The sequence below is a fragment of the Olea europaea genome, chromosome 23 (genome assembly GCF_002742605.1).
Source record: "Olea europaea var. sylvestris chromosome 23, O_europaea_v1, whole genome shotgun sequence".
Lineage (NCBI taxonomy): Eukaryota > Viridiplantae > Streptophyta > Magnoliopsida > Lamiales > Oleaceae > Olea > Olea europaea.
This window is the reverse complement of record NC_036259.1, coordinates 6656511-6670854: the sequence shown is the minus strand read 5'-3', so window position 1 is coordinate 6670854 and position 14344 is coordinate 6656511. Positions and strand designations below refer to the sequence as shown.

Genomic DNA, 14344 nt, shown 5'->3' with positions numbered 1-14344 from the left:
TACTAAAGGTAAAAAACTGAACTCTTAGAATATATAAAATCACAAATGCCAATAAATCTATAATGCTTTCCTCTGACCTTTTATATATATATTTTAACCTCGTCCGAGATTCGATAATTAGGTACGAGTAGAAAAGACCATTTCGCCCTTCTAATTATTCTCACTAACTTCAATATCATTTCCTTCAACGATCTTGTAAACTAATCATAGATACCGAAATTTAGCCGTTGCTTAACACTGAGCTCAAACTTTAATCATTCAATAAAAAATATTTAAATAATCACTCTACCCATTTTTTCAGAGTGACGATTCTCGATATGAATTCATGTTCTCTATTTCACTCAATCTGAAGTTCCCAACTCATCGAAATATTTGATTAATCTAATTGATCTCATCCATTGATGAATCAAAGAATCATTGAAATCATGAAAAGATATACATAACCATGTTAAAGGATTTAAATAAAATACGCAGCGGTCAAGTAGAATTTAATTCTTCGCACGATCATGCTATAGAATTAAATTCGTCACGCGATCCATTCTATACGCTTCAAGTATACTAGTATCACGTTTAACTATTTCTGTGATAAGGACAAATCACAAACCTGAAGAGTGAATCGGTCAACACTACAACCTTCCAGTACAATGTGTCAATCCTTATACATTGGTTCGAACAAATTATTTATTTTCAAAATATAAATTTTGTTACACTGTACTTCTCAACGTAAGTACCCAACTTATATTATCACAAGTGATCATATGCACTTTAACTCTCATATTCAATATAAATAAATGCGATAAATAAATGAAATTTATTATAAATTATTATTTTATCATAGCAAAATATACTATATGAGCACACAACCAAACAATCACCCCATCAAATACTACCAAACACGGCAACATCATCAACAATTGCAACAGCATCAGCAGAATAATAATGGTGATGTTAACAATAGTAGTAATTAAAATAATTTAATTGGGGTTTTAAATTTTTTGGATGCAGTAGGGTTTCCAAAGGACCTCTTCGACGTCAAGGCTAAATCAAATGCAATAGTAGTAGCATCGAAATGATGAGATAACATCAACAGTAGCAAGACAGGATTTGTAGGCAAAGAATTTTGGGGATGGGAATGCACTTCACAACACCAACAATTGCATAAGCAAAATCAGTTGCAACAACAATTAAGGCAGATGAATAGCAAAAATTTGGTGCCTATGGCATTGATGGGGGCAAAATGGCACCTTGTAGTGGCTGCTGCTCAATTTAATTTGCAATGCTAGCTATTAACTTCGATGAGCAGTCTTGATAATTACACAATCTTTGGCTTTTTTTACTTGTACAAAAAAGTGATCATTCTATGATCTATGTTTATGTGTTTTTTCTTTGAATTTATACAGTCAAGTGCACTATTGTGTTTCAATGTGAAAATTAGATTTGGATATTGGTAAGTTCTTTATATATTTGCATTTGTTTATGCATAAGAATTTGAGATGAAGTAAATTTTGGTTTTGTTTTGGGATGGAGGCGGAGGTGGGGAAGGCTGTGGTCATGGAATCGGTTTTTGGTTTAGGGTGAGGAGGGAAATGAACAGGGAACCTCGAGTTTTTTTTAATTATATTTATATCTAGGGGTGGAATGAGGTGAACAATTGTTTTATATATTTTCTTTTTGTTTTTAAAATTATTTTATGTTAAAATTATAAAATTATCATTCTGCCCTTACTATATTTGGTCAAAATCAATTTTTTTGGGCCAACGGTCAAATGGATAATTTCCCTCAATTATTAATTTTTCAAAGGTTTGGAACCTCCGCTAGTACAAACTGTAGGATATGGTAAAGTCTACTAAAAATCCAAAATTAGGGGACCCTATTGCAATTTTTTCCAATTTTTAATATTATTTAATTAAATATTAATAAACGATCTCGCTATTACTATAGTTGACAATCGATGGTCAACGGTTAATGACCACTCCAACTCACCAACATTCCTAAATCCGTCACTAAGTTTGAACAGTAACAAACCATGTATAAATAGATGGACTCAGTGATGGATGTAGGGGGGACTGGACCAGCTTTTAGTGCGATCCTAAATCCGTTTTTGGATGACCTTATTTGCTAAAGTACTTCTTAGGATCTATAACAGGGAAAGTAGACACAAGAGTAACGAAGAAAGATCCATTTATCCCACTCTCTCTCTCGTGTCCTTCCTCAATGAGTCAACTTACTAATCCTTAGCCTCTTAGGATCTGCTACAAATAATTGTTAAATTTTTCCCACCCACAGAAATGCTACAAAAACAGGGTTAAAAATAAGGGGAACAAGTGTCGAAACGCGAATGGACAGTTTGAAAAAACAAAAAAACACCTATCCAAATGCTGCCATCTCAGCATGTTTACACTTTCTCTATTTTTAACCCTGTTCAACCATCATTATTCAACTATAAAGGATGTTTATCGAAATTTTAAAGGAAAGATGTCCACTTTTTAAAATATTCATGAAAATAGAGGGAATGGGGGAGAACTTATCCCAAAGAAAGAAGATCAAGAATCCGAAATTAAGAACTAAATTTTAAGAGTAGTTCTACAGGTACAACACATTTGACAACATGGTTGACAACCCTATCACATATAGATGGTGGGGCCCGCTTTTAAAATAATCGTGGGCCTCACATTTGTGAAAGGGCTGTACATGTGTACACATCATTTCCCAGATCTTAAATGGGAACATTAATCTGTTGAGAGATTCACAGCTCTTTGATAACTGCTTTGGTAACCATATTTACTAACACTTTTCAACCTCCAACCCTTGTTCAATACTAGTATAAACTATAAAACATTCAACTTACCTGTTAGCACTGTCAATTCTCGTCCTTCCCCCGTCCCAAATTCTCCAAATGCATCTCGATTCATTTTATGTTATTGTGTTATTATGTTTTAAATCATTAAAAATGAATATATAATTAAAAGGAATCATAAATGAGAACATTTTAATCCACATCCACCTCCCTGAAGTCTCGAATAAGGCAGGACAGGGTAGAGATGGCTGCCCAAGTTGTCTCATCCCATTACCATCCTTAATCACTCTTACATTTAAATTTTCTAGTAGACTTCCATTGAGAGTTACATATCCAATTACCTTTAATGGTAACTTTTTGTTAAGAATTATGCCACCTGTGCATTCTGTAAACCAGGTGGTACAAATAACATTTTTTGTTAAAGCCTTAAGGGTAAAAATAAAGCACTGGTTTTCAAACCTTAAAAGCCAAAATTACTTGCTAAAGACATAGATTTATGCATATAGAAGTAATTGTTCTATAACCAAACACCAGATGAGTAACATTAATCACAAGCATGAAAATAGTAGGAACTTTTGAAGCAAAAAGATCTTTTTTAGGCAAAATCTCAAAAATAATGTTCAACATGTGAGGAAAAAGCAAAGTTTTGGTAGCTTACAGATTTACAAACTTCAGGAGAAATCCCGAACACGACATGCAATCTGACCAGACGAAAGGATGGCTGGAGCATCTAACATGATATTCCTCTAGAGATGACTTTCTACGAGCCAATTCCATTACCTCGTGACACGTCAGCAATAAATACGCTACCTGAATCACACCATCCCCCCACAACATCTCTATTGGAACACTGCAAGGAACATTTGAAATGAGTTAGTAGTGCAGTTTCTGCCCTCGAGGGGAAATGTTTCAAAAATTAAACTCATCCAAGCATATCCTCACCTTTTGCAGGACCCACAGCTTATAAACACTTAAAAGGAACTACCAAACAAGCATAGTTTATATCAATCGGTCCATTCAACTACAAAACTGAACAAATGAAGAATGACCAGGTTTGTTTATATACAGCAACTTCTGTTTCTGGCCAATTTCTCACTCCCTTAAAACTTATATAGGATGTGCAATATTAGACAAAACTGGACACTGCGATAGACATGGTTTTATTTATTTTTCCTAATTTAATACTGCCCACTCAAACCAATCCCTCTCGGCAATAGTGAAATGTTGACAATCATTTTCACAGATTGTTGAATATGAACGAACACATTAGATGGTTACGTCTGAAAATTTTGCATATATGCTCTTGTTATGTTTGATGGTGACATATATGATACCTTACTAAATCCAAGCCAGTTTGAATCTCCTCTAAACGAAAATGCCTTCTTGCTTTGTTTCCATTGTCCACATAGAACCTGCAAAAATGTGCACATCGAGCATGCATTGGACATTAACATATGGTTATCTTCTAGAAACCATTCCAGACATTCTTATCTACGGTAGTTCAAACTCCAAACAAGAGAAGAATGCTTCTAACACACCACACAAATGTATCAGCAAAAAGTTTGAAGATGATGAATGTGAAGAACCACATTTTTCCTATGTGGATATATAAGAAGATAAAAAAGGGCACATTATTTAATGGATGGTGAATGGTAAGGATCACATACATTTTTATGAAATTTAAGGTTCATCAGATAATGTGAATAAAAGACCTCTGAAGGATTTACCTCATAATCTACTCCTTGCACATAAATGTAGTCAGGATCAAGTGATGAAAAAGCAAGTCCAGTTATCTGCAGTATAAAATTGAAACGTTGAATGTTATTTAAGAGGAATACAATACAGGCAGTATATACAACCTAAATTAGCTTTAGAATAGGGAATATCATGAAATTCAGGCTGTATATACAACCTAAATTAGCTTTAGAATAGGAAATGTCATGAAACACGGACGATAAAGAAAACTAATAGAAAAAGTAACCATTTTTTCAAACTGGCACTTGAAAAAATCAATATACATGGTGCGGTCGCTGACATAAAATTAACACAGATTTAAAATCCCATTGACGGCAAATTCACATGTTCTGAAACTCACTAAACGTTTCAACTGACCTCATACTTTGAGCAGTTCAGCCATCTAGACAATGCTGCCCATCTGCATTCAAAATTTAGAAGAAAGACCAGACTGTGAGCCAGCAATTGATATAACTAAACTAAAGAAGCGTTGCCTTTATTTTCCTTAATAATATTTTTCTTAATTTACCAAAAAAATAAATTAACATTTAGTTTCTTTAATAATATTTTCTTTATTTGCAAAAACCATAAGAATCGCTAAGGGAGTTGAGGCTCAAGCGGGTTTCGGCTGGACTGACCCCATTCATCAAGGAGTTGAATGGGTGGGAGGAAGCTCAGCCTGGATAAAACATCACTTATGGACTTTCTTGGTCTATGGCTGGGTTGGGCTTCGTATGGGCAGGCTCGTGGGTTTTGTAATATTAATTTTAGTATTTCAAATGTTTCAAAATTACAAAAATGAGATATTCTTTAATCAAAATGACTTGCATAAATATAAACTAAAAAAATAAGCTTTTATTTAATAGGAACTTTACGATAATTTATTAATGTGCATGCGCCAGGCTATTTCATACCATGGCTAAATCCGTAGTCAAAGCCCTAAAAGTTCCTCACAAGTTCTGTCCCGAGGCATAAAAACTAGCAGACACCATAAATTTTTGGGTGAAGCTAAGAGGATTCTGTTGGGAAGAAATTTCCATTGCCACGACTCGTGAGCATTTGTGTGTTCGATCGACAAAGGAATCACATGCACAGAGTTTTAGGAGATCTTGTTGTTTTAAGCTCTTATTCTAATAGCTTCTTTTAGCTCGATAGTCAGATTATTCTATCCTCCTCCTACCGAAGGGAGCCAGGTGGGATGAAATAGTAAAATATTCTCAGATGTCCATAGGGAGATAGGCCATCCAGAACTTCATGTCCACTCCTTTCCTTGTGAGCCACTTATTTCTCCAAAACAGGATATCAGTGAGCCACTTATTTCTCCGAAACAGGATATCAAAGTGCTTCTCCAATCTTCTCTATAAACTATGGTACAATCACTCAAAAGTCTAATGGCAATTCCTTCTGGAAATGGGTAGCTATTTCTAGAGAAAAGGCTTTCCCGAGATAAAGGCGGAGAAGGAGATATGGGACTTTGACAAGTTTGAAAGAATGAGCTAACTATCACAATAAGATATCTTGCTATTCTCCGATCAACAGCTGGAGGAATCTAGAAGAAAAGGTATATATTATAAGGCAATGAGGCAGTTCCTCCGCGCCATCGAGACTTTTAAGAAAAACAACTTGCCCCATAAAACGGTGGGAACATGTTGGCAGACCACTAAACAAGCATCATAATTTTAAAAAATTGAATATATACTTCTGTTTCCTGCCCTTTTCCCCTATTTCCCACTCCGTTCCCATATAAAAACCGAATGATAGGTTCAGGAAAATGATGTACTAATCTGTAAGACAGTAGGAAAATAACGGATGTGCATGTAAAAGACATCTTCAGCCCAGCTTGATGATGTGGTGCAAAAAGGTAGCATCGCAACATAGAAATGATATATAATTATTAATCAGGAAATGGCTCGAAAGCCAACAGACCTGCGAGGATCATAAACAGTCACAGTGCGATCAGCTCCACCAGCTGCAATATTACCACATGAAGAATTACAGACTGCATATAAGATATCCCCAACAGATCCGCATATTCTATGTACACAGCCACCATTTTCTTTCATTCGCAAGTCCCATATACTTAACTGTTGACATAAATAATAAATGACTTCATTAATAATCATTGCACAAATAATTCGAACATGCAAAAGATTTTATGACAAACACCTGGGAACCTTCTGTTACAGCTAATATAGAACTATCACTTCCACTAATATTCTGCATAAAATTCAGTGAAGTTGGATACCATAATCTGCAACATATAGCAACCTTATCAGCCAAGGTTATATAATCTAATACAAAATTCGGAAAGAAACTTACGCATTAGAATCTCGAATAAAATTTTTGGCATTTGCCTTTGCATAGAATATGCAAATGGTAGGTATATTATATTTTAAGACTAACATCTACATTGTAAGAAACATGACAATGTATAATAGCTTTTTGTCTTTTATCCCGCATTCCAGCTTGATGCAAACAATGAGATAAATCGTAATAAAAGTCTAGTTGTCAGGCAATTTGACAGTCTAATATCCTTGAGGATCCATCAATAATTTGTTCCAAGGAGTTTCAATATTGTAACTGCTCAAACAACAGAAAATTTCACATGTAGCCCCATCATGGTTCACTGAGGGAACATGATTATTTCCCCAGCTTCCCATATCATTGCCAATAAAATTCGATTGATTGGAATTGGGATACTATTCACAGGCTCTCCAAGTAAGTTGCCAAAAACAAATAACAGGAAAAAAACTTCTATGACAGTTTTTCTCCAAGGAATTCAAAACTGTCGGTAAGAAAATGATGACATTAGAAATCAGAAATAGATTGTTACCATCATAATTTCACTTACCAGCTGATAATTTTATATGAGTAATCCACACAGCAAGAAAAATAAAACATACAATGATTCGTCTTATGCTAATTCATAGCAGTATTAAAGCTATTTAAACAATGCGGGTGTGGTAAATGAAAGTACATAAAAAATTAATTATTTTTTGTCACTTTCTATTTTTGGAAAATGTCCATTTGAATTTACAATAGCCCTTCTAACCAGCCAGGCTAAACCTACTGCACGTAAAACATTCTTATGCACTAGAATAAGGATACCTGTGGACACTTTCTTAATAGGTTTTCATCACTATTAGTTTATAAAGTGTCAATACATTTTAAGCAACATAATTGGAAGTTCAAAAGAGAGAGATGGCAGGAGTAGAGTTACAAAACAAAAAAGGCTAAGCATACAGCATCGAATGAAGTACTCACGAACGTAAAGTCTGGAGATGAATATCTTGGTCGTAAACATCTATACTTTTACAGAAGCTGCGTGCCACAGCTGCCTGAAGTAAAAATATCTAGTCAGCCGAGTGGACAACTTTCCAGGGAGAGTTAAACTTCATACAGAGAACAAAAATCATTGTCCCTGAAAAGTTAGTGTGGACAATAAGAATCCCAAGTAACAATATAGCAAGTTAAGTTTCTGATATTCATCTCGTGTAAAATCAAATTCTTCAAATAAAGATGCTATGAAGAGGTCACTGAGTAATCCTTAAAATTATCTAAATAGCAAACCAAATAAAGTTTGGAGCATCTTCACTGCTATTTGTCTTTAAATACTCTATAGGAACAAGAAAGTCTATAAAAAAACAATGTGGTTTTTTTCAGAATGAGCACTAAAGGAGGACAGATGTCTGGAAACGCTAACTGTTATTAGAGGCACATTATATTCTTCCATCTGAGAACGAAAATGTAGGCAGTCAGTATGAAAAGATAGTTGTAATCTGTTAATAAAGTCGTGATGGAGGTGTGTAAGGCAAAGAGAATGAAAATTTGCAGAAAATTTGGGTTTACAGGAATGTTAGATAAGATTAGTAATATTTAGTAAAAGCATACAGCAAAATCTAGTAAGCAGCGGTCTGACTAAGCTCAACCAAGTCTGAGAATACGGTGAAAACAAGCATGCAAACTTCCTATTTCAGCATACTTTTTTGTACAATTTGTTTGGAGCACAGAGTAGCTTCATTTTGATCAATGTGACATTAAATAACACAATATCAAATTGCTCTTGCATCTCATCCTTCACTTCTAATTCTCATATCCAAAGCATCCACAAACATTTCAACCTTCTATAATGGTGCAACTACATATCCAAACAGAGTAATTAAACAAGAGGCAAAAGGCAAGGATGAAGCAAAGCATAGATCTCGAAAAGAATAAATACAAGCAAAATCAAATACACATTTTCGAATGGAGCAAAAAAATATGAGCAAAATTTGAAGGCAAACAACTTCAAGTACACTACAATTGAAATAGGTTCAAGATAGGTAGTTAAATACCATGAACCATTGATTTGGATTAAAGCAAAGTCCCGTCCAACTTCCTTCTCCAACACCATAATCTCGAGGAGATACCGAAAAACTAAGCCCATCAACATCTAGAACCAGGGGTGCAAAATAATTAGCGTAGTAGTGAAAAAGCCAGAACCAATTATTCCCTAATATAAATTTTGCATGAGCAATGCTTACTCATATGACTTAGTGCCGATGCACATATGAGTAGATAAATTATGCTTCACATAACTGGTAACAGATCACAGCACACAACAATTGTTCCTAGCCTTACACATGAAGGGATTGGGGTGTGACACAGCTAGTTTTGAATACATATTTCATGAGCATATGAATGGGAAAAATCCGAAACAAGCAAAGAGGGGAAGAAAGGCAGGCAAATGGCTATGTAATCGAAGCATGAGAGATTAACAACTGCACATCTATGTACATGTTCATGGCAGAAGATTGACGTCCAGAAGTTGAATTATATTGCACCAACATAATCAAACAAGGAAGCAAACAGCAAAAGAAATAAAAGTAACGAACTAAAACCATAACATGGAATTAGTGAACAAGTACCTGCACCACTAGAATCCAATTGAGAAACAATAAGATGACCATAAGAGTCCACGCTTCCCAATATCGAGCGACCCAAGCCTGCAGAAGTGGAACCAACATTAAGCCTATGTTTGGCCTCCATTTTTACAAAACTCAGTTTTTTAAAACTCATTTTCAACCACACGTTCTCTTGTAAAATAATTTTACATGTAAAGCGAAAAAAATTTCTTCTTTTTAACCACACATTCTTCAAAAAAATCACCATTCCAAAATACATTTCTAATCAAAATGGGGCTCAAATAGGGGCTAAGGAACATGGAAAATTACAAATCATTCTCTGCCATTTGGGTGGGGTTGGGGTACACGAAAGTGTAGGCCACACTACTGATGCATCAATTGTTCTCTAATATCGAAAGATAGTAGTCTCTCTCTCTCTCCCCCTCCCCCCATCAATTGTAATGTTCAATTGAAAAGGCAAGGCAACAAATATTTTCATAAATATAAAGAAAAAATCGATTGCATATATTACTCTCTTTTGTCTTCTATGGTAATCTTCAATTGAAAATGCATAGATGATAAATCTTACTATAAATATTAAGAATAATTCAAGTTAATTACTAAAAATGTTAACATCCGTTCAAGATTTACATTTTTGGGTAACAACTACTAGGAGAAAAAATGAAACCACTAATTATGCTCGTAAAGTAACTTGACAAAGTAAGTGCTTAGGAAAAGGTGTCAAAAGTTCATGTAGGAAATAGATCCTCACTTTCAGTTTCAACAAGCACTAAACTCTGAATTTCAGATCGATGAGGGCAGCGTTTCACCAATGCTGAGTCCAGAACCTTCATTTACACTTTACTTGTGAGTTGAATGAAAAGTTACATTTTCTAAGTTCTACCTGTGACTTTCAATGAATTCTGTAAAGTGTAGCGTGTGAACCTGAGTTTGTTCAGGGATAAGGAGACTCTCTTTTCCTCGACCAACCAAAGAATCTTCCATTGAAATCTACCAAGTTAAAAAAAGATTAAACAATAGTATTCTACTGAACCTCTATAAACCCCATCCATTCGTCAAAATATCCAAATTATGATCTCAGTTCTAGTCAAAGATGATCAGTTACCGCACCATTAGCACAAAAAGAAGGGAAACGTAACAAGAGAACCGCCTCGATGGAATTATTCTGAACCATTTTGGAAAACCATTTGAACGTTTTTACCTCCTGTTAATTTATGATCATTGTCTAATTTACATTTTGCATTATCAAATAGCCATCTGAAATCATCGTTTGATATCATTTTACAATGAAAATCAAGAAAATTACTTCCACTGGCACTCATTCCTAATTCTACCAAAGAACCCATTGAAATGTAAAAATCCTCAATGGTGAACTCTGTGCCTTCATTGCTCCTGTTTTCAATTCTCACTTCCCAACTCTAAGTAACCCAATATTCACATCTCTATGTTAGTTTCGATACGTACCAGGAGTTTGTAAATGCGGGAACCAGAAGCAAGGTAGACCCAGCAAGAAGAATCATCTCCATCAACCTGCAAACAATACAAACCCCACAAAAACCTTTAAAAAATAAGTAAATAAACTCCAAATATAAATAAATAATGTGGAAAAATATCTGTTTAATTTTATTTTTCAACAAAGAAAAAGAGAGTAACATGGAGGGCAAGACGAGTGGACTGGAGATTGGCAGGAGACGGATGGTCGAAGAGGGATTGAGGAACCACTGCCTTCTTTAAGCTCTTCACTGCCAACATCTTTCCTCCCTTAATTTTTGCAAAGAGGTGGTGGCAATACTACATAAGACTACTCTCCGAGGCACCGGCCGGCGGATGGTAAGAGTAAATTACAAACAACCCCCTCGAGTACCTAACGTTACAAAAATATTCCCACTACCTATCGTTTCATTAGTGAATGAAACATCCTCATTTTCACCTTTGTTTTCGAAATTGGTCCTTTCCATTAAGTTACTGTTAAAAAGTCAATTATTTTATTAAAGAGACTATTATACCCTCTCTTTGTGTAAACTAAATATAAATCAAAAAACAAAGTAAGAATGAGAAATAACAAAAGATTTTATCTAACTTTTAATAAAAAAGGGAAAGAGGATCTACTACTAATGCAATAATAAATTAATCTAATTTTACCATGTATAATGTCATTTTTTATTTTTCATTTTATTTATGTCAAAGAAATGTTCTTCCACACATCATGTCACTAGCATTAAAAAAATATTATGTCAAACAAATGTTCTTCCAAATATCATATCAGTAGCATTAAGAAAAAATTTAGTAAATATAAACTGTCATGAGCAAAAAAAAAAACTTTTCGCACATGAACTCTAAAAAAAATAAAAATAAACTATCCCTACAGTACGGAGAGATGACAAACTATGTACGGAGTAAAAAATGAAGAAAAAACTCTCCGCATAGTGTGAAAAGATGGCAAATCATGTGCGGAAAGTTGGCAAACTCTCCGTACAGTGCGAAGTAAAAAAAAATCTCTCCGCACAGTGCAGAGAGATGGCATTCTGTGCGGACACTATCCTCACAAAGTGCGGACTCTCCGTATAGTGCGGAGTAAAAAAAAAAATCCCTCCGCACAGTGATTGTCATGCGCGTTGCACGAATTTTACATTTATCGTATTTTTATTAGTGTATAAATTTTAGTTTTTGGAAAGTTTTTGAAGTAATATCTGGAAATATTTTTATGATATAAAAAAATAATTGCAAATTAATTTTACAATCGAATGACACTATTGTGTAATCTAGAAAAAATATACTTTTATATTTCATACTTGAATAAGAAATATACCATATTATACAAATCATTTTGTTTGTATTTTTTGATAGTGTTGATATGATTGAGTTGAATGTGAAGATTTTATTTCTAAATTTTGTGTAATTCAATATTGAAAAATTGAAGATTGAGCACCATATTCATATGCATTTATATTTTGTACTTCATATATATTTAATGTTTATTTTATTCTTATGTTGAAAAAAAATAAAAATCTGAATTTTTTTTTGAAATTCGGTTTGGTTAGTGAATGTACGGTGTTCTGTATTCTCGATATTTGTAAGTGCAAAAATCGGTATATAAAAATACAGTAAGCTGCAAATACGATAAGGTAAAAATACGGTAAGTTTTTTGCAAATACGGTAGGCTGCAAATACGGTAGCAGCATATATGGTAAGGTGCAAATACGGTAAGTTGTTTGCAAATACGGTAGGCTACAAATACCGTAAGTTGCAAATACAGTAGGCAGTATATGCGATAAGCCGTATATACGGTAAGTTTCCTGCAAATACGGTAAGCTGCATATATGAATTTATAATTTGTTATAAATGTATAAAATTTATTTAATATTGAATTTCTTAAGTATTAAATGTTGTAATTCAATATTGTTTCATTTTTTATAATTGCATTTTCGAGAATTAAAAAAAAAAGTGGTTATGAAATTGCTAATTTTTAAATGTGTTTTTTTGTTAAAAAAAATGATTTTTTATGTTATTTGTAAAAAAAAAAATTATTATAATTTTATTAACTTAATAAGAAGATTTATTATGCATTTTTTATTTTTTGCATTTTGTGAAGAATGTTGCTTATGGTGATTGACAACTATTCTTCCATACACATATCATGCCAACAATATTAAAAAATAATAATAATTTTAGTATATAGAAATTTAATGAGACAATAAAATAATAAAATAAAAAAAATCTCATCACATGAGGGAAAAAAAGACTTCGCAAAGTGCAGAGAGATGACAAACTATCTCTCTACACAGTGTAAAGAGAAAAATAAAAACTCTCGAAATTTTATCTGCAAGTTCCAAAAGGCATTTTCTCAAGTAACTTTTGAGCAATGCATTTAACACTTTAATTTCTGGCCTATAACTCGAAAATATAATTTCATTGAAAATTATATTCGCTTCTAATATCCAAAAGCTGTTATCAAGCAAATGTAAAATATTGAATTTGGGTGGTATTCTAGAGTCTCCATTTGTGAAAGCAATGCCATGGTATTATCAATATCTACTTTTTTGCACAACTCACATATTGTTTCATTATATGAATTACGAGAAAACTCCTTTTCAATACCGTAAATATGATTTGCATGCTTAGAAATTGAGCTATGATTGGAATTTAAAGAATACATAATTGATTTTGAGCCATGTTTTTTCGACTCTATTTCATTGTATATACGAAATATTTACAATCTTGAAATTTGACTTGTAATTAAGGAATTTGAAAACAACTATTCGCACCGTGCAAAGAGTTTTTTTTCCTTTCTGTGCTGTGCGGAGAGTTGGTTTGTCATCTCTCAGCACTGTGCGAAGAGTTTGTCAACTCTCCGCACATGGTTCAACTCTCTCCGCACTGTGCGAAGATGTTTTTTTTACTCCGCACATGATTCAATTCTCTCGGCACTGTGCGGAGAGATTAACTCTCTCCGCACAGTGCAAAGAGTTTTTTTTGCTCTCCATACTGTGTGGATAGTTGGTTTGTCATCTCTCCGCACTGCGCGAAAAAGTTTTTTTTTTACTCCGCACCGTACGAAGAGTTTATCAACTCTCAGCACATAGTTCAACTCTCTCCGCAATGTGTGGAGATATTTTTTCTCTCCACACCTTTTTTATTTTTACTTCGCACTTGATTCAACTCTCTCCGCACTGTGGGGAGAGTTTTTTTTTCAATTTTACAATATTGAATTACACAAAATTTAGAAATATAATCTTCACGTTCAATTCAATCATATCAACACTATCAAAGAATACAAGCAAAATGGTTTATATATTTCTTATTCAAGCATGAAATATACAAGCATATTTTTTTTAGATAACATACTGCTATGCAATTGTAAAAATAATTTGCAACTAATTTCTTATATTATGGAAATATTTTTAGATAT

At 33.7% G+C, this 14344-nt stretch overlaps 1 protein-coding gene across 1 annotated transcript; it reads right to left on the bottom strand.

The window, feature by feature from the left end:
• Positions 1-3277: 3277 nt before the first annotated feature.
• Positions 3278-11281, bottom strand: LOC111372221. Its single transcript, XM_022994446.1, has 13 exons — positions 11089-11281; positions 10900-10965; positions 10360-10425; positions 10187-10262; positions 9439-9516; positions 8866-8963; positions 7796-7869; positions 6698-6782; positions 6458-6615; positions 4910-4952; positions 4525-4590; positions 4132-4209; positions 3278-3647 (listed from the first exon to the last, which is right to left on the bottom strand). The coding sequence occupies exons 1-13, from the start codon at positions 11185-11187 to the stop codon at positions 3558-3560; spliced, it is 1077 nt and encodes a 358-aa protein (XP_022850214.1). The 5' UTR covers positions 11188-11281; the 3' UTR covers positions 3278-3557.
• Between the last annotated feature and the right edge of the window lie 3063 nt (positions 11282-14344).

Coding starts and splice junctions, on each gene's coding strand:
- LOC111372221 (XM_022994446.1), bottom strand. CDS start 11,187: ATGTTGGCAGTGAAGAGCTTAAAGAAGGCAGTGGTTCCTCAATCCCTC. Junction 9,517..10,186: donor AGTGCTTGTTGAAACTGAAA/GTGAGGATCTAT, acceptor CCACTTCTGCAG/GCTTGGGTCGCTCGATATTG. Junction 4,210..4,524: donor TGCAAGGAGTAGATTATGAG/GTAAATCCTTCA, acceptor ACATTTTTGCAG/GTTCTATGTGGACAATGGAA.